Source organism: Cydia splendana, chromosome 5, assembly GCF_910591565.1.
Source record: "Cydia splendana chromosome 5, ilCydSple1.2, whole genome shotgun sequence".
In the NCBI taxonomy this organism is placed as follows: Eukaryota; Metazoa; Arthropoda; class Insecta; order Lepidoptera; family Tortricidae; genus Cydia; species Cydia splendana.
In genome coordinates this window covers 23,936,821-23,952,807 of record NC_085964.1, presented here as the reverse complement: position 1 = coordinate 23,952,807, position 15,987 = coordinate 23,936,821, and the positions used below count along the sequence as shown (strand labels likewise).

The 15,987-nt window shown below is 41.1% G+C and overlaps 1 protein-coding gene and 1 long non-coding RNA gene across 2 annotated transcripts in view; one reads left to right on the top strand and one right to left on the bottom strand.

Moving 5' to 3' along the window:
* LOC134791030 (uncharacterized) overlaps positions 1-15,987 on the bottom strand; it is a 67,888-nt gene that overhangs the window by 42,275 nt on the left and 9,626 nt on the right. The gene's annotated exons all lie outside the window — the stretch shown is intronic.
* Positions 449-13,854, top strand: LOC134791018 (conserved oligomeric Golgi complex subunit 4). Its single transcript, XM_063762068.1, has 14 exons — positions 449-610; positions 1,132-1,329; positions 1,555-1,657; positions 1,762-1,894; positions 2,566-2,686; positions 3,188-3,370; positions 4,195-4,353; positions 4,801-4,928; positions 5,524-5,637; positions 6,214-6,415; positions 7,064-7,307; positions 8,386-8,552; positions 10,629-10,819; positions 13,729-13,854. The coding sequence occupies exons 1-14, from the start codon at positions 524-526 to the stop codon at positions 13,769-13,771; spliced, it is 2,073 nt and encodes a 690-aa protein (XP_063618138.1). The 5' UTR covers positions 449-523; the 3' UTR covers positions 13,772-13,854.

The following is a 15,987-nucleotide window of genomic DNA, read 5'->3' as shown; positions in this document are numbered from 1 at the left end:
AATAAGTAAATTTATATTGTTTCAAGAAAAAATATTTCTTTTCTACTTTTAAGTTTGTTTCAAGTGAACAATACAATTTCAAGAGAACGATAAATTTAATATTTTTGCGAAGAGTAGATACGATATTTGAATTTCCCTAGCCAACGCTTGCCAGCATGAAATATTTCGATGATATTTCGCGTTTCTCATAGCACGCGCATCGCGTTTCACTAATTCTATTTAGGGTCCAATGAAAGCAAATATTCATGCGTTATTAATCAGCTTATGCATATTGATTATATAACGATTTGTCCGTAGTATGTACGTTTGAATTCGATTACATTCTTCTAACAAAGGCAATAAATCTTGGCAATAATAGCTTCGAAATGTCAGCTGTCAACAACGCCAGCTGTCTTTTGTCTGTCAAGATTGTCAACAGTGGCATGTCAAACATGTGTCAAACCATTGTCACAATAAAATTTGGCTTCGTGTCGCCAATAAAACATTTCTGCCTGTTTTAGTTTATTCTCCGTAAATCGACACAATGTCGTTAAGTCTCCTTTTAGAGAAGTACGACGTGTCCAGTGAAGAAGGTTTAAAAAAAGCCCTTCATGAAATCGAACAGGAAGAAGTAAGTTACTTTACTTCTTAACATTACTTTGTGTCACTATTAAAATGTTTTAACAATTTTGTTATTCCTTCTGAAGTACAGAAATCTTCATGCGGGCTGTACACACTCGTCGAGAGACCCCGAGACAGGCTGCGAACGAGTGTCTACATACTGTTCCTTTCTCGTCTCGCGCGTCTCTGATTGGATCGGAGCGGTGCCGAGACTCGGCGAAAGGCTCTCGACGAGTGTACAGCCGACATCAAATTAATTTCTTATATTTAGTTAGCTACTACTTGTCTCTTACCTACACACATCTTCACATAAATCATACAGTATAGTTCTACACTATAATTCCAAGCTTTATTAATTCCTATTGGTACTCAACCATTCAAAACACTTATTTACGACTTCAGCTTATTACTAACCTCATCTAAGAACTCTGTTAGTAATATTCTGCTACTGATAACTAAGTTTTATAATCCCCAAGGTACTTAAATAAAAAGTGTTTATAACTTTAATCTCATTCATTATTTATTCTCTAGACGGAGGTAGACGAAGCACTTTCCAATGTCCTATCAAAGGCATGCTCGTTGGAGGGGCGGCTGCGGACCGCAAGCCAAGCGTACGCCAAGCTTGGTGAGGTGAAGGCAGACACACAGATTGCGGCAGACATGGTAGACAAGACTGCAATGTTGGCCAGAGACGTCAGTGCTAAAGTGCGCCAGCTGGACTTGGCTAGGGTAAGCATTGTAAAGTTGTAATAAGATTAGGTGTAACTAAAGTTAGATAAGTGTGAATTGGGACATTTTATTGGTCTGAAACTGTGTTTTCACAATTCTCAACAATGATAATATCTTGATGACTGTTTGATTTTAGGCAATAGCAGTGGCTTTAACTTTTTGCCTCTAATAATAGCCATGTAACCTTTTTGAATCCACTTTTTACTTTTTTATATTTTATTTCAGTCCCGAGTGGCGGAGTGTCAGCGGCGTGTCAATGACCTCATAGATCTGCAAGTGTGCAGTGCAGGAGTTGAGGCGGCCATCAAAGCACATGATTATGAAACAGGTCAGTTATTATTTACATAGTACTAATATCAATCTGTGTAGAAGGCATTAAAAATTTTCAACCCTATTTCCATACGCTTGTTCAATTAAAAAAAATTATAACAGGCGCGGCGCACGTGGCTCGCTTCCTCAGCATGGACCCTGGATCAGTGGCGGCGGCGCGCGCGCGGGGCGAGCACGACCCGCGCGACGCCATGACGGCCGCGCAGGCCACGTTGCGCGACCAGCTCGTACGCAAGTATGTAATAAAATAACGGTCAAGCATAGGTAGTTTTGAGGAGACATTTTTATGTAACCATTTGAAACTAGAAAGTTCATATTTAGCTAATTTTGATTATAATTCGTAATTTATTTATCTAAAAGCCATTGATAATTGTTTGCCCTTAGCTGTGATTTTCATTAATGTGTTTGTTAGAATGATATCAAACTTACCATTACGCGAAAAACGGCAAAAAAATCACGTTTGTTGTATGGGAGCCCCATTGAAATATTTATTTTATTCTGTTTTTAGTATTTGTTGTTATAGCGGCAACAGAAATACATCTGTGAAAATTTTATCATGGTTCATGAGATCATCAGGTGACAAGCAAAACTCACTAATTACCACCACAAGTTAATAGCCATAGTGAACCATATTAGTACTTAAATAAGGTTAACTTTTGTTTAATTATTGTTTAGTAATTTAATTGTTGCTTAAGTTTGTTGTTGTTTAAGTGTTGCTTGTCACCTGAAGAGAAACAGCCTGGTGACAGGCAGACGGACAGTGGAGTCTTAGTAATAGGGTCCCGTTTTTACCCTTTGGGTACGGAATCCTAAAAAGATCTGCAAATTTTATAAATACGGGGTTTGTTTGTTTAGTTCAACCCGCACCATATATTTTTAACTTATTTTAATATATATTCCTTTCAGGTTTGAAGAAGCGGCGCGCAAAGATGATGAAGCGGCTGTGGAGCGTCTCTTCAAGTTGTTCCCTCAGATCGGACGAGCTGACGAGGGTGTTGACCTTCTAGCCAGATATCTTGCTAATAAGGTATCTACTGTACCTGGATTTTTTAGCATTAGAAATAGACTATGCGATCTTGAGGTGTCTCTTTATTGAAAAACACTTGAAAAATATGTGTATAACCATTATAAAGCATATATTTTAATTTACATTATTTTGGTTTCATCAGGTAATAGTTACTATTTTTTAAAAGCGTTTTTCAATCAAAAGACACGTCAAGCTCGTGTAGTCTTTTCTAATTCGAAAACAAACGAGGTATATATGTATATAGACACAGAATAAATGAAATTATTACGTAAAAAATATATTATTAAATTAAACTTTAAAACTCCCAACATATTGAATCGATTTTGATAAAGTATATCTAAAAACCGCCGCTAGAAAACCTGCTTTCAAATAAAATGAACCGCAATCAAATTGGTTTACTAAGAGCTACGGTGCCACAGACAGACACACACATCGCGGTCTAACTTATAACACGCCTCTTTTAGCGTGGGGGGTTAATATTTTTATCGTTATATTTGACAGTCGGAGGCCGCGATCCGCCGCGCCTGCACCGTACCGGAACCGACGTCCGACGCGGCAGTGTTCGCGGACGCCTTTACGCGATTACTGGAAGCCGGAGGGCGTAACGTGGAACGAGCGAGATCACTTGCAGCTGGACGCGCTCCTGGTCGGCTGCCGCGAGCGCTGGCGCTTATACAACCAGTGGTACGTATCAGTGCCGGATCCGGCACGGATCCAACGTCAGATGCGGCAGCGTTCGCGGACGCATTCACGCGATTACTGGAAGCAGGAGGGCGTACCGTGGAACGAGCAAGATTACTTGCAGCTGGACGCGCTCCTGGTCGGCTGCCACGGGCGCTGGCGCTTATACAACCAGTGGTAAGTATCAGTGCCGGATCCGGCACGGATCCGACGTTAGATGCGGCAGTGTTCACGGACGTATTCACGCGATTACTGGAAGCCGGAGGGCGTAACGTGGAACCAGTGTTGGCCGAAAGTTAATGCGAATTGAAAATGTTGGCCATTAACCATTATAAATTGAACCTTAAACCGTAATGGACGATTACAGTTTACGGTTCATTTTATAATGGTTAATGGCCAGCATTTTCAATTTGGATTAACTTTCGGCCAACACTGCGTGGAACGAGCAAGATTACTTGCAGCTGGACGCGCTCCTGGTCGGCTGCCACGGGCGCTGGGGCTTATACAACCAGTGGTACGTATCAGTGCCGGACCCGGCACGGATCCGACGTTAGACGCGGCAGTGTTCACGGACGCATTTACTATAAACCAGAACCCGGGTCTATGGCCACAATTGTTTCGACTGGCCTAACTTAGTTTGAAACTTACCTACAGTTACTTAATAAAATATGTAAACCATATTGTATTTGCCTAAATTAAGAAATACCTAAGATTCAAAAGACATTCTAAATGACATTTCATAAAAAAAGTCCTTAGTAGCTAACAGATAAAATTGACTATGTGACTATTCTTTATTATTCAATTTTAATTGAATATTTTCCCCTCAGATTTGCGCAGGTGGCCGCCGCGTATACCACGAGCTAGTGGCAGCTCGACTGTCAAACGCGCGTCGCTCCGCACTCCAGGCCGAGCCAGTTTTAGCTGAGCTAGCACTCGCACATTCTACTATACATCTGTATTTCACGTTCATCAGGCGAAGGGCTGAGGTAAGTCGAGTTATACCTTTGATTTTCTAACCCAAATACAGAGATGACCTAGTTTGTCCAATCGATATATATTTTAGTACAATATTCATACAAAATCACGATGATTGAATAGTATTCTCGGTATTTATTTGAAAAGTATTCTGTGTAGTTATACTATTTATGTCCCTGATACTAAAATAGGCAATTTCGACTAAATAGGCGAGGCCTCGCGAGGCTGCTCGCACTGTGTGGGCCTGCCTAATGACAGTTAGGTTGACCAAATTGCTATGTACTAAACTGACAGATCAGAAGTTCAAATGACAATCATTCTGGCATTAAAAATATAGTTATAAAATTAAATCTTACTCAAATCATATAACAACTTTGTGCAATTGCTAACTATTGTAACTAAACTGACACATTTTGTCCTATTTAACCTCTTGATACTATATTAGACATTTGATCCAGGCGGACGCGTCAACAGTGGACGAAGAAACGAAGAAATCATGTATAGCTGCCACAGAGAAGATCATCACGGAATGTGACCTCACAAGGACCGCACAGGACTTGCTGGGACATTATCTGGCTTTGGAAAGGTGGGTAGACTTTCAGGATTTTCTACCTCTAAGGGGTTGAAATTTTTTAACGACTTTTACGCGTGTGGACGCTTATTAATACCCTAAATACGAGTCCTGTAGATAAAAAATTGGTTATTATTTATTTTGACAGTTAATATAGTTGGCTAAAATAATGTAAGCACTTCGCATCCTCGAAAACGGGTTGATTTAGAAAATTTCTAATCACTACACCTTATAAAACAAAGTCCCCCGCCGCGTCTGTCTGTATATGTGTTTGTATGTTCGCGATAAACTCAAAAACTTGTGAACGGATTTTCATGCGATTTTCACCTATCAATAGAGTGATTTTTGAGGAAGGTTTAGGTATATAATTTGTTAACCCGCGCGAATCCGGGGCGGGTCGCTAGTATCTAACTATCTACTAAACTAGAAACACTCTATTGTAGCAATAGTAAGCTAGATGCCATTATAAGCGTTGCAGTAGCGTAGTGTTGCCAAAGAATGAAGTGCTTGTGGCTTAGTAAATATTAGATATTTTCAAAGTTATCCCGCTGTCGGAGTTACCCCAATGCAGCTTAAAATGTGACATTTCTAAAGTTGTTTTTATTTTTAGGTTCTTCTTGGAAGAGAGCGTAAGCAAAGCGCTGAAGATGGCGGCACCACAGGTCGGAGCAACCAGCTCGAGTTTGGTTGACGACGTCTTTTTCATTGCCAGGAAAGTCATCCGGTAAGTTTTGACAACAGAATGCTATCAAAATTAATATCAGGCGTGTCGGACATAATATAGTTAGTATTATTGCAAGACGTGTAGTTTGAACCGAGAATGTATTAAAGTTTATTTTGGCTGAGTTTCTAAGATCAAAAAACTGAAAAATTATTGCTGGACATAAATATCTCCTAAGAATTTCCACGGCCTTCGAATTAGGATTAATACAATAATTGAATTTTTCTTCAAGATAGTTAATTTCTTACTATATGTAATGTACCTATATATGATAAATTCATTCTTTAATTCATCGACGGAGCAGCAGACAATATTCACAAGACTTTATTATACATTTCATTTAACAGATAAACCTTCGGAAAAACTTGGTTATAAAAACAAGTTATCGGCTTACGATCCATAAGTAGAGTCGGATCAAGCCAACTCTACATGGCATTTGTAATGACAAAGTGTGGCGATTTCATGATTGTAATTTTTTTATGAAAATGTGACGTTTATAATGACAGTCCCACACTTCGTTATTATACATATTCGAGTTAGTTTAGACGGACTTTACCTACTTTCTTTGGTTATTTTCAGCCGCAGCATCTCAACGGGCAGCGTGGACGGCGCGTGCGCGGTGCTGAACGAAGTATCCGCGCTGTTAGAGCGAGACGCCGCGGCCGCGCTGCGCCGCTGGCTGCGCGCGCCTCCCCCCGAGCCGCTCCCCCTCCCCGCGCCCGGCCCCGCCGCCGCAGTGGCCCGCCACAGGGAGGTGGATGCCCAGGCGCAGCTATATGTGGTAATTAGTTGCTCGCATTTATGTATAAGAACAGTTGGGACTATAGGGACCGTGCGCGTTGGAGGGTCTGCCATCTTGTGGCCTGAATGGGAAACATATGTGCACATGTATATTGCCAAAGCAAGTGCTACCCATCTACCATTCTCGTCGGTACATTTCCTTGTGCATATGTAGTAGGTTCTGCCATCTTGTGGGCTACATCGAAAGCATAAACGTCACATTTACCCCTCGCGCCAAAAATCTGACGCCTCCTATGCTACCCCCTATCGCTCATGCACGCCCCCTATAATAGTTGTAGTTTTATTAGAGTAACATAACAACAGTCATAGGTGCGATAGCTGAAATGTTAGAAAAGCGTTACGCACTTTAGCAGAAAGCTAAAAACGTCTTTAATTTAATTGTAATCGGTCACTTTCGACAACCACCTTCGACATCAGCCAACCAAAATAGATACCAGTGGCTCTGAGCTGTACACCTTGCGGACCTCCATAGTTCCGCCATTTTGAAAAACTTTCGAAAACTATATTAACAAAAGAAAACTTACAATGAATAGGTACATTGTACATTGACAAAAGAAGTAGAAACGGAGTCGCTTTGGCGTTGACTCAGTCTATGAACTATTGTAAATTACTGTAATGCTATTTCCAGGCACATCTAAACGAAGCGGAATCCGGCGCCGAATGGTCCATGCGCCTCGCCACAGAAGCTTGCACACTAGCAGAGCCTCTACTCTCTACCGGCGGCCGCGACAAGCTGGTGTCGTGCGCTGAGAGTCTCGCTACTGCCGCGGCCGCGTTCAAGGCCGCTAGGGACTTGGGCTTAGAGGGTATTACGGCTGCGTTGAAGCATAAGATTACCAAGTGGGCTGACGCGGTTGCTGATCCAGATGGGGGTAAGTTGACAAATAAGGAATATTACGCAAAACTCTGCGTAGAGGGCGTCACTAGGCCAATCACATGGCCTACCGTGAAACACGACAATCGAAAGTTCGGTTTCTGCCTCTCTATCACTCTTGCGTATTCGATCGATAGAGAGGCATGATAAAGAAATTTAGTTTTTCGCGTTTTGCAGTAGGCCACCTGTAAACAAACCGCTTTGATGCATCAATGTCATAGTGAAAACTTGTCAAAAAACTGTTTAAGGCCTAGTATGTTTAAGTTACTCTATGGTTTACTAAACAAATTAGTGCTACACTCTGGCGGCAGAACATTGCAGTAATACTCCCTATTCGGTCATGAGTGTCATGACATATTTGGTGTTACCTAATTATTACATCCGGGTAGAAGGACCATTTAATCTTAGAAGGCCCAATAGTTTAGTCCTCGGAATAGGGGGCTTACATTTATGCAAAAGGTCTAATTATAGATGTAAATATTCCGAGTATAACATAATTGTGACGATTTATAAATTAATTCCGGATAGAAAACTATACATAATAGTAATAGTTACTATTAGTTTTATTTCTTAAGAAGTTTGACAGCTATTTATGGAATGACAGCTGCTTGGCTATATAAAATCAAAGATATATTGATTGAATAAGATGTGTAATATGTAAGACAATTTCGTGCTTCGAATTTGACAAGTAAACGAGATGGCGCTTTACTGCTCCATACATTTTGCGGTTACTGTGATTGTCAAAGGTTGACGTTTGACAATTCAGTGACCGCAAAATATATGGCGCAATACAGCGCCATCTGTTTTGGATGTCAAACTAAGGGGCACGTTATTTTTCTTAGACTTTACCCCTCTATATAAAATCATTTACTCTCGTCACAAGAATTTGAATTTTCTATACTACTCTTTCTTTATACTAAATGTCTATCATTTCATTCTATATCGTCGTGGCTGCATCCCCTTCCCCTTCCCATACCCTTGGGGCGCTGTCACTTAAATACAGACTAACTACAGTGTATAAGGTTCAATCTTTAAGTCCAATGAGCAGCATATATAAATTGTCATTCCTTTTCCAGACAGCATGGAAGACGACGCCGACGCGCTACCTTCAGCGTTGGACACTTTAGCCGAAGCCAGCAAAGCCCAGCTGTCAGCCGCCGCGGCCAACCAGCTGTTGACCACCATAGTGCAAGACTTGGCCACCAGGGCAGAAGAAAGGCTGCTGGTGCATCATTATGATCAGGTAACATTTGATCTAGTCACTGCTCTACCTTCAGCGTTGGACACTTTAGCCGAAGCCAGCAAAGCCCAGCTGTCAGCCGCCACGGCCAACCAGCTGTTGACCACTATATTACAAGACTTGGCTTCTAGGGCAGAAGAAAGGCTGCTGGTGCATCATTATGATCAGGTAACATTTGATCTAGTCACTGCTCTACCTTCAGCGTTGGACACTTTAGCCGAAGCCAGCAAAACCCAGCTGTCGGCCGCCGCGGCCAACCAGCTGTTGACCACCATAGTGCAAGACTTGGCCACTAGGGTAGAAGAAAGACTGCTGGTGCATCATTATGATCAGGTAACATTTGATCTAGTCACTGCTCTACCTTCAGCGTTGGACACTTTAGCCGAAGACAGCAAAGCCCAGCTGTCAGCCACCGCGGCCAACCAGCTGCTGACCACCATAGTGCAAGACTTGGCCACCAGGGCAGAAGAAAGGCTGCTGGTGCATCATTATGATCAGGTAACATTTGATCTAGACACTGCTCTACCTTCAGCGTTGGACACTTTAGCCGAAGCCAGCAAAGCCCAGCTGTCGGCCGCCGTGGCCAACCAGCTGTTGACCACTATAGTGCAAGACTTGGCCACTAGGGCAGAAGAAAGACTGCTGGTGCATCATTATGATCAGGTAACATTTGATCTAGTCCCTGCTCTACCTTCAGCGTTGTACACTTTGGCCGAAGCCAGCAAAGCCCAGCTGACGGCCGCCGTGGCCAACCAGCTGTTGACCACTATAGTGCAAGACTTGGCCACTAGGGCAGAAGAAAGGCTGCTGGTGCATCATTATGATCAGGTAACATTTGATCTAGTCCCTGCTCTACCTTCAGCGTTGGACACTTTAGCCGAAGCAAGCAAAGCCCAGCTGTCAGCCGCCGCGGCCAACCAGCTGTTGACCACCATAGTGCAAGACTTGGCCACCAGGGCAGAAGAAAGGCTGCTGGTGCATCATTATGATCAGGTAACATTTGATCTAGTCCCTGCTCTACCTTCAGCGTTGGACACTTTAGCCGAAGCCAGCAAAGCGCAGCTGTCAGCTGCCGCGGGCAATCAGCTGTTGACCACCATATTACAAGACTTGGCCACCGGGGCAGAAGAAAGGCTGCTGGTGCATCATTATGACCAGGTAACATATATAATCTAGTCACTGACTCACTGACCAATCATCAAAATCTCAAGGTACTTGTAGTGGACATGCACGCTTCAAATTTTAAACATAAATAGTGTTGGGTCTATAAAGTATGTAAAAAACGTAAAAGGTTGGACAAAGGTTTCTTAAAAAAAATATTAAGAAGTTTGCAAATCCCAATTGTCAGCTGTCGCGGCCAATCAGCTGTTGACCACTACAGTGCAAATCAATGCGGTTTTGAGATGGAGGATCCCCCTCCCCCCTTTAAATTGTTGGATCCTAGGTCTCTAAATTCGGGTCTGTATACATGTGCCCGCTTCTGGCACTAGGAGTGATAGTTGCTTGGTTTTTAATTTAGTCATAAGTCATAATACCACAGAATAAATAATAGTACTGCCGTACAGAAAGGAAACTTCCTACAAAACCGAAGTTTGACAGCGGTTCAGGGTCGAATCATGCTATCCCTTTCTAATATATGGCACTATCCCTTTCGGCTACTTAGGGTTGTCAAAATTTAAGTGATTATCTTATCGGTGCACGCGAAAGGAAGTCAAGCGGTGTCAACCCTAATAATCGCTCGGAGCAATGCCGAGCCGAGCGGAGCCGAGTTTGGCCGAAGTCAGGAGTTTCGCACCCCTGATAATAGGGATGTTTCCTGTACTTAAAATAAATTATTTCAAACCGTACCCGAAATAAAGCACTAGATAATTATTAGAAAAACATAGATAGCAGCTATTTTTAAACACAATTTTTATTTAATAAATCGGATTGAAATTATAAAAGTAGGTAAGTTTACCGTGGCGTCACTATATTTGTTTTCATATAAATTCCATACAAAAAAATCGTTTCGACAGTTCTAAAAAAGAAGCCGATTTGATCAGGAGGAATGTAGCCTATACAGTATTATTCCCCTCGCAGACGGGCGGGCTGATCGTGGAGCGGCGGCTGCGGCGGCTGGCCGCGTGGGCCGGCGGCGCGGCGGCGGGCGCGCGCGAGCGCTGCGCGCGGCTGTCGCAGGCCGGCGCGCTGCTGGCCGCAGACTCGCCTGCGACCGCCCCGAGCGCTGCGAGACTCACGCCGAGGAGACAGAAGGATCTGCTCGCGCGCAGGTAAACTATGCCACAAAATAAATAATAGTACTAGGTACAGAAGACTCGCTCTCTAACAAAAAGCGTCTGATACGATCGGGACAGGTATGGCCGCTAGGTGGCGCCGGCGCCACGCGCGGCTTATGGCTAGCCCCCAAGATTGGTGTGGAACAAATGGGTACCCTACATAATTCCGAAATATTTTATGCCGAATTTTAAAATATCGAATTTTTATATGCCGATTTTTAAATGCTCGACCCATCAAAATTCCGATTGTCGTAGTTACCGAACGATGAAAATCAGTTTTATATTTCCGAATAGTAAACCGACGATTTTTTAAATTCCGAACCACATAATTCCGAATATAACAATTCCGATAGGGAGAAACACCGAATTTAACATTTACGATATCACGAATTCCGAATTGTCTTAATTCCGAAATTTTGAATTCCGATTTGACGTGATTCCTATTTTTTAAATTCCGAATTTGTTGTTAACAAATAAAGGTACCTACGTTTCTACGGGGGGTAGCAGTTCTAACGTAACCTAAACCTACTTTTTTTAAAACAGTTATTTGCTGTAGGGGTCGCAGTTCTAACTTAACCTATACCTATACTTTTCTGTAAGCAGTAAGTTTCTAGGGGAGGGAGGGTCGCAGTTCTAACCTAACCTACACCTACTTTTCTAGTAGCAGTTGGTTTCTGTAAAGGTCGCAGTTCTAACCTAACCCACTTTTCTAGTAGCAGTTGGTTTCTGTGAAGGTCGCAGTTCTAACCTAACCCACTTTTCTAGTAGCAGTTGGTTTCTGTAAAAGTCGCAGTTCTCACCTAACCTAACCTACTTTTCTAGTAGCAGTTGGCTTCTGTGAAGGTCACAGTTCTAACCTAACCTAACCACCTTTTCTAGTAGCAGTTGGTTTATGTAAAGGTCGCAGTTCTAACCTAACCTAACCCACTTTTCTAGTAGCAGTTGGCTTCTGTGAAGGTCGCAGTTCTAACCTAACCTAACCCACTTTTCTAGTAGCAGTTGGTTTCTGTAAAGATCGCAGTTCTAACCTAACCCACTTTTCTAGTAGCAGATGGTTTCTGTGAAGATCGCAGTTCTAACTTAACCAAACCCACTTCGCTAGTAGCAGTTGGTTTCTTTAAAGGTCGGTTGGTCCCTCCTCCAATTGAGGGGGGATTTAAATCTTCTCGGGGCAGAGGTGTACGGTTGGAGCCGGTAAAGGTTTATTTGACGTTCATAAGCGCATTGTAATATGCCTACTTGAATAAACTATTTTTTATCTTATCTTATCTTGTCGCAGTTCTAACCTAACCTACTTTTCTAGTAGCAGTTGGTTTCTGTAAAGGTCGCAGTTCTAACCTAACCCACTTTTCTAGTAGCAGTTGGTTTCTGTGAAGGTCGCAGTTCTAACCTAACCCACTTTTCTAGTAGCAGTTGGTTTATGTAAAAGTCGCAGTTCTCACCTAACCTAACCTACTTTTCTAGTAGCAGTTGGCTTCTGTGAAGGTCACAGTTCTAACCTAACCTAACCACCTTTTCTAGTAGCAGTTGGTTTATGTAAAGGTCGCAGTTCTAACCTAACCTAACCCACTTTTCTAGTAGCAGTTGGCTTCTGTGAAGGTCGCAGTTCTAACCTAACCTAACCCACTTTTCTAGTAGCAGTTGGTTTCTGTAAAGATCGCAGTTCTAACCTAACCCACTTTTCTAGTAGCAGATGGTTTCTGTGAAGATCGCAGTTCTAACTTAACCAAACCCACTTCGCTAGTAGCAGTTGGTTTCTTTAAAGGTCGGTTGGTCCCTCCTCCAATTGAGGGGGGATTTAAATCTTCTCGGGGCAGAGGTGTACGGTTGGAGCCGGTAAAGGTTTATTTGACGTTCATAAGCGCATTGTAATATGCCTACTTGAATAAACTATTTTTTATCTTATCTTATCTTGTCGCAGTTCTAACCTAACCTACTTTTCTAGTAGCAGTTGGCTTCTGTGAAGGTCGCAGTTCTAACCTGACCCACTTTTCTAGTAGCAGTTGGTTTCTGTAAAGGACGCAGTTCTAACCTAACCTAACCCACTTTTCTGGTAGCAGTTGGTTTCTGTGAAGGTCGCAGTTCTAACCTAACCTAACCCATTTTTCTAGTAGGAGTTGGTTTCTGTGAAGGTCGCAGTTCTAACCTAACTTAACCCACTTTTCTAGTAGCAGTTGGTTTATGTAAAGGTCGCAGTTCTAACCTAAGCCACTTTTCTAGTAGCAGTTGGCTTCTGTGAAGGTTGCAGTTCAATTTTAAAAACGGCTGACCATTTAATTACTTCCCTTTTCAAAATCACGAATTTCATTATTCCGAGTTTACAAAAGATCGAATTTCTGAATTCCGAATTATTTTATTTCCGATCGGTCAATGATTTTTCGGAATAGACAAATAAGGAAAAAAATTTCGGATTTTTAAATTTTAAGTATTCGGAAATAGCGCAGTCGTGATTTTCTTCTTTCGTGGTTTTCAAAGTCGTGATTTCGATATTTCGGACGTATAAAAAATCGTGATTATGAAAATCGAGGTTATGAAAGTCGGAAAAACATATTTCGGAATATTTGGGTGTTCCCGGAACAAATGTACTATTAGGTACCTGTAGCAAAGCGACGAAATCGCGGAGTGAGCCACGCCTACCATAACACCTATAGTGGTCCTTGGCGCAGTGGGCACGACTAGTAATGACACCTTTAGGTATTCTTTGCATTCAAAAAGTTCACTAAATCAGACCCGTATTTTTTTAATAAGGGGGTATATCCTTAAAAACTGCGGATAAATAGTCAAGTCACTAAAGCCAAGCCATCAATGTACATTGGCCTATGTGTTATTATACTCATGTTAAATATAATTAATGACCAGCCATTTTACTAATTTAGTTATAAAGCAATCAATTCTCTTTTCAGAACCGATTTCAAAATGGAAGACATCAAACGCCTGAAGCTTTAATGTAAACAATATTTACATGTTATATGCATTTATAAATTATATTTAAATATTATTATATTATTGTAAGAATAAAATAAACGTATTATTTACATTAAACTTATGTTTCACTTTTTAACCTGTCGTCTCTTGTTATCGTAACAACAACAAAAAATAAATTTGCTAAGATTAGGGCACTATAAATGATTTTTATTACTTTAACCTTTTGGACGCCAATAACCGATATATCCGCACCGCAGGCTCAACGCCAAAGACTGATTAATCGGTCACAGACCACAGAGCAACATATAATGCATAAAGTTCAATTTCAGTTTTGACACTTCGGTGACGTGGCGTCCGCGTGACAGCTTTTGTGTTTGACACGGCGTCGAAAAGGTTAAATAAGGCCCACTTGCACCATCCCACTAGCCCGGGGTTAAACAGTTAAACCGTTAACCCAGTGTCAAATTGTACTGGTGACCATGGTAACACCAGGTTTAACCGGTTAACCCCGGGTTAGTAGAATGGTGCAAGTGGGTGGTGGGTGGGGGTAGTGTTCTAAATATATTTCAATAGTTACCCCTACCTCCCCTTTGTCACAAACTTGTTTCGTTGACCTCCCCCCTCCTTTACAATTCTTATTCTACGCCTGCAATGTGTTTATGAAAAAAGGGAATTATTTTTACTAGCTTAGCCCCGCGGCTTCGTCTGCGTGGAATGATGGTGACAGCTACCCTATGTCCTACCCCGGGCTTCAAACATCTCCATACTTAATTTCATCTAAATCGGTTCAGCGGTTTAACCGAGAAGAGACAGAATTACTTCCGCATTTAATTATAGTTCGTTTTTTAGCATTAGAAATAGACTACGCGATCTTGAACTGTCTTTTAATTGAAAAACGCTTTTTAAAACTCAGTAACATTACTAATGAAAGCAAAAGAACGAATGTAAATAATCGTATATGATTCATAATTGTTACATATTTGCCGTGACTTATTTTTCAAGAGTTTTTCAATATAGACACATCAAGATTGTTTACCTTTTTTAAAATGCTAAAAAAAACGAACTATAGTATCGATAGGTTTAATAAAATAAAACAAATATATCAACATTATTAGGTATTTTACTGCTACATCGATAATAGTATAAATACTGATATTTGCGAAATGCAACGTGTATAAATATGTCCGATAACATTGAGTGCTTGTGTGCAAATAAGTAGAGAGATTTAACTGTTTCTTAGTATTAAAATAGATTATACAACATAGCTGATACGCCACTCCCGAATAAAAATCTTAATTATTCTACGATTTAGTTGTTTGTTAGGTTATACATGAACCAAAACATTTTGACTAAAATAGGTGTATACATGTATTTAAGGGGTAAAGTTATTTGAACTGTATGCGTGTGTAATTAATGTCATTTTTTGCTTGAAAGAGATATAATTTTAATTATAATGATTAGAGATGCACCGGATATCCGGTTACTATCCGGTATCCTGCCTATCCGACCGTCATTTTACTATCCGGCCGGATACCGGATTGTGACCTGCTATCCGGCCGGATACCGGATAGTAACATTACTTGATTTCCGAGTAAACAAATTGGATTTAAGAAACAGACACGGTCATAATCGTACTTGTTTATTATTTTAAAACAATTTAATCATACCACTGACTTGCACGCATACTCATTTCGAACCTAGAAATGAGTCCGCGCGAACGTTTACTAGGAAACAGGTCAAACCTGCAGAATGCGCATCTGAAAAACCGAAATGTAGGTATAGTTCCGCCGGCCGAATATACGGCGGCCGGATACCGGATATTCGGCCAGTGTCCAGGCCGGATATCCGGTATCCGGCCAAACAACTATCCGTTGCATCTCTAATAATGATGCCAATGATTATCGCCGTTTTGACTCGAAAGTGGTGTATTTGCTATATTTTTATGTGATTTTTAACCATAATAAACATTGTTTATAGCTAATTTAAAAATGTGATAGAAACTTTCTAAAATGTATACGATATTTGTCAATATTTTTAACAAATAAGGCACAGTACTGGGACGATCGCGGTGGTAAGAAGTCTTATATCTAGAATATATTACAAAATGCTTTAAAATACAAGTTAATAGATTAACAGTTCAAAAGTTCATAAAAAACAAGCCATTAGTAAATAAGTTAAAAATATTCAATAATAACATGTCAATGAAAATGTCATGAAAACATGTCAATGATAAAAAA

Bases quoted from the DNA above. Each gene is read 5' to 3' on its own strand.
- LOC134791018 (XM_063762068.1), top strand. From the start codon at position 524: ATGTCGTTAAGTCTCCTTTTAGAGAAGTACGACGTGTCCAGTGAAGAA. The intron at 3,371-4,194 runs GTACGTATCAGT...TTTTCCCCTCAG, and splicing joins TGGCGCTTATACAACCAGTG to ATTTGCGCAGGTGGCCGCCG. The intron at 4,354-4,800 runs GTAAGTCGAGTT...CATTTGATCCAG, and splicing joins TCATCAGGCGAAGGGCTGAG to GCGGACGCGTCAACAGTGGA.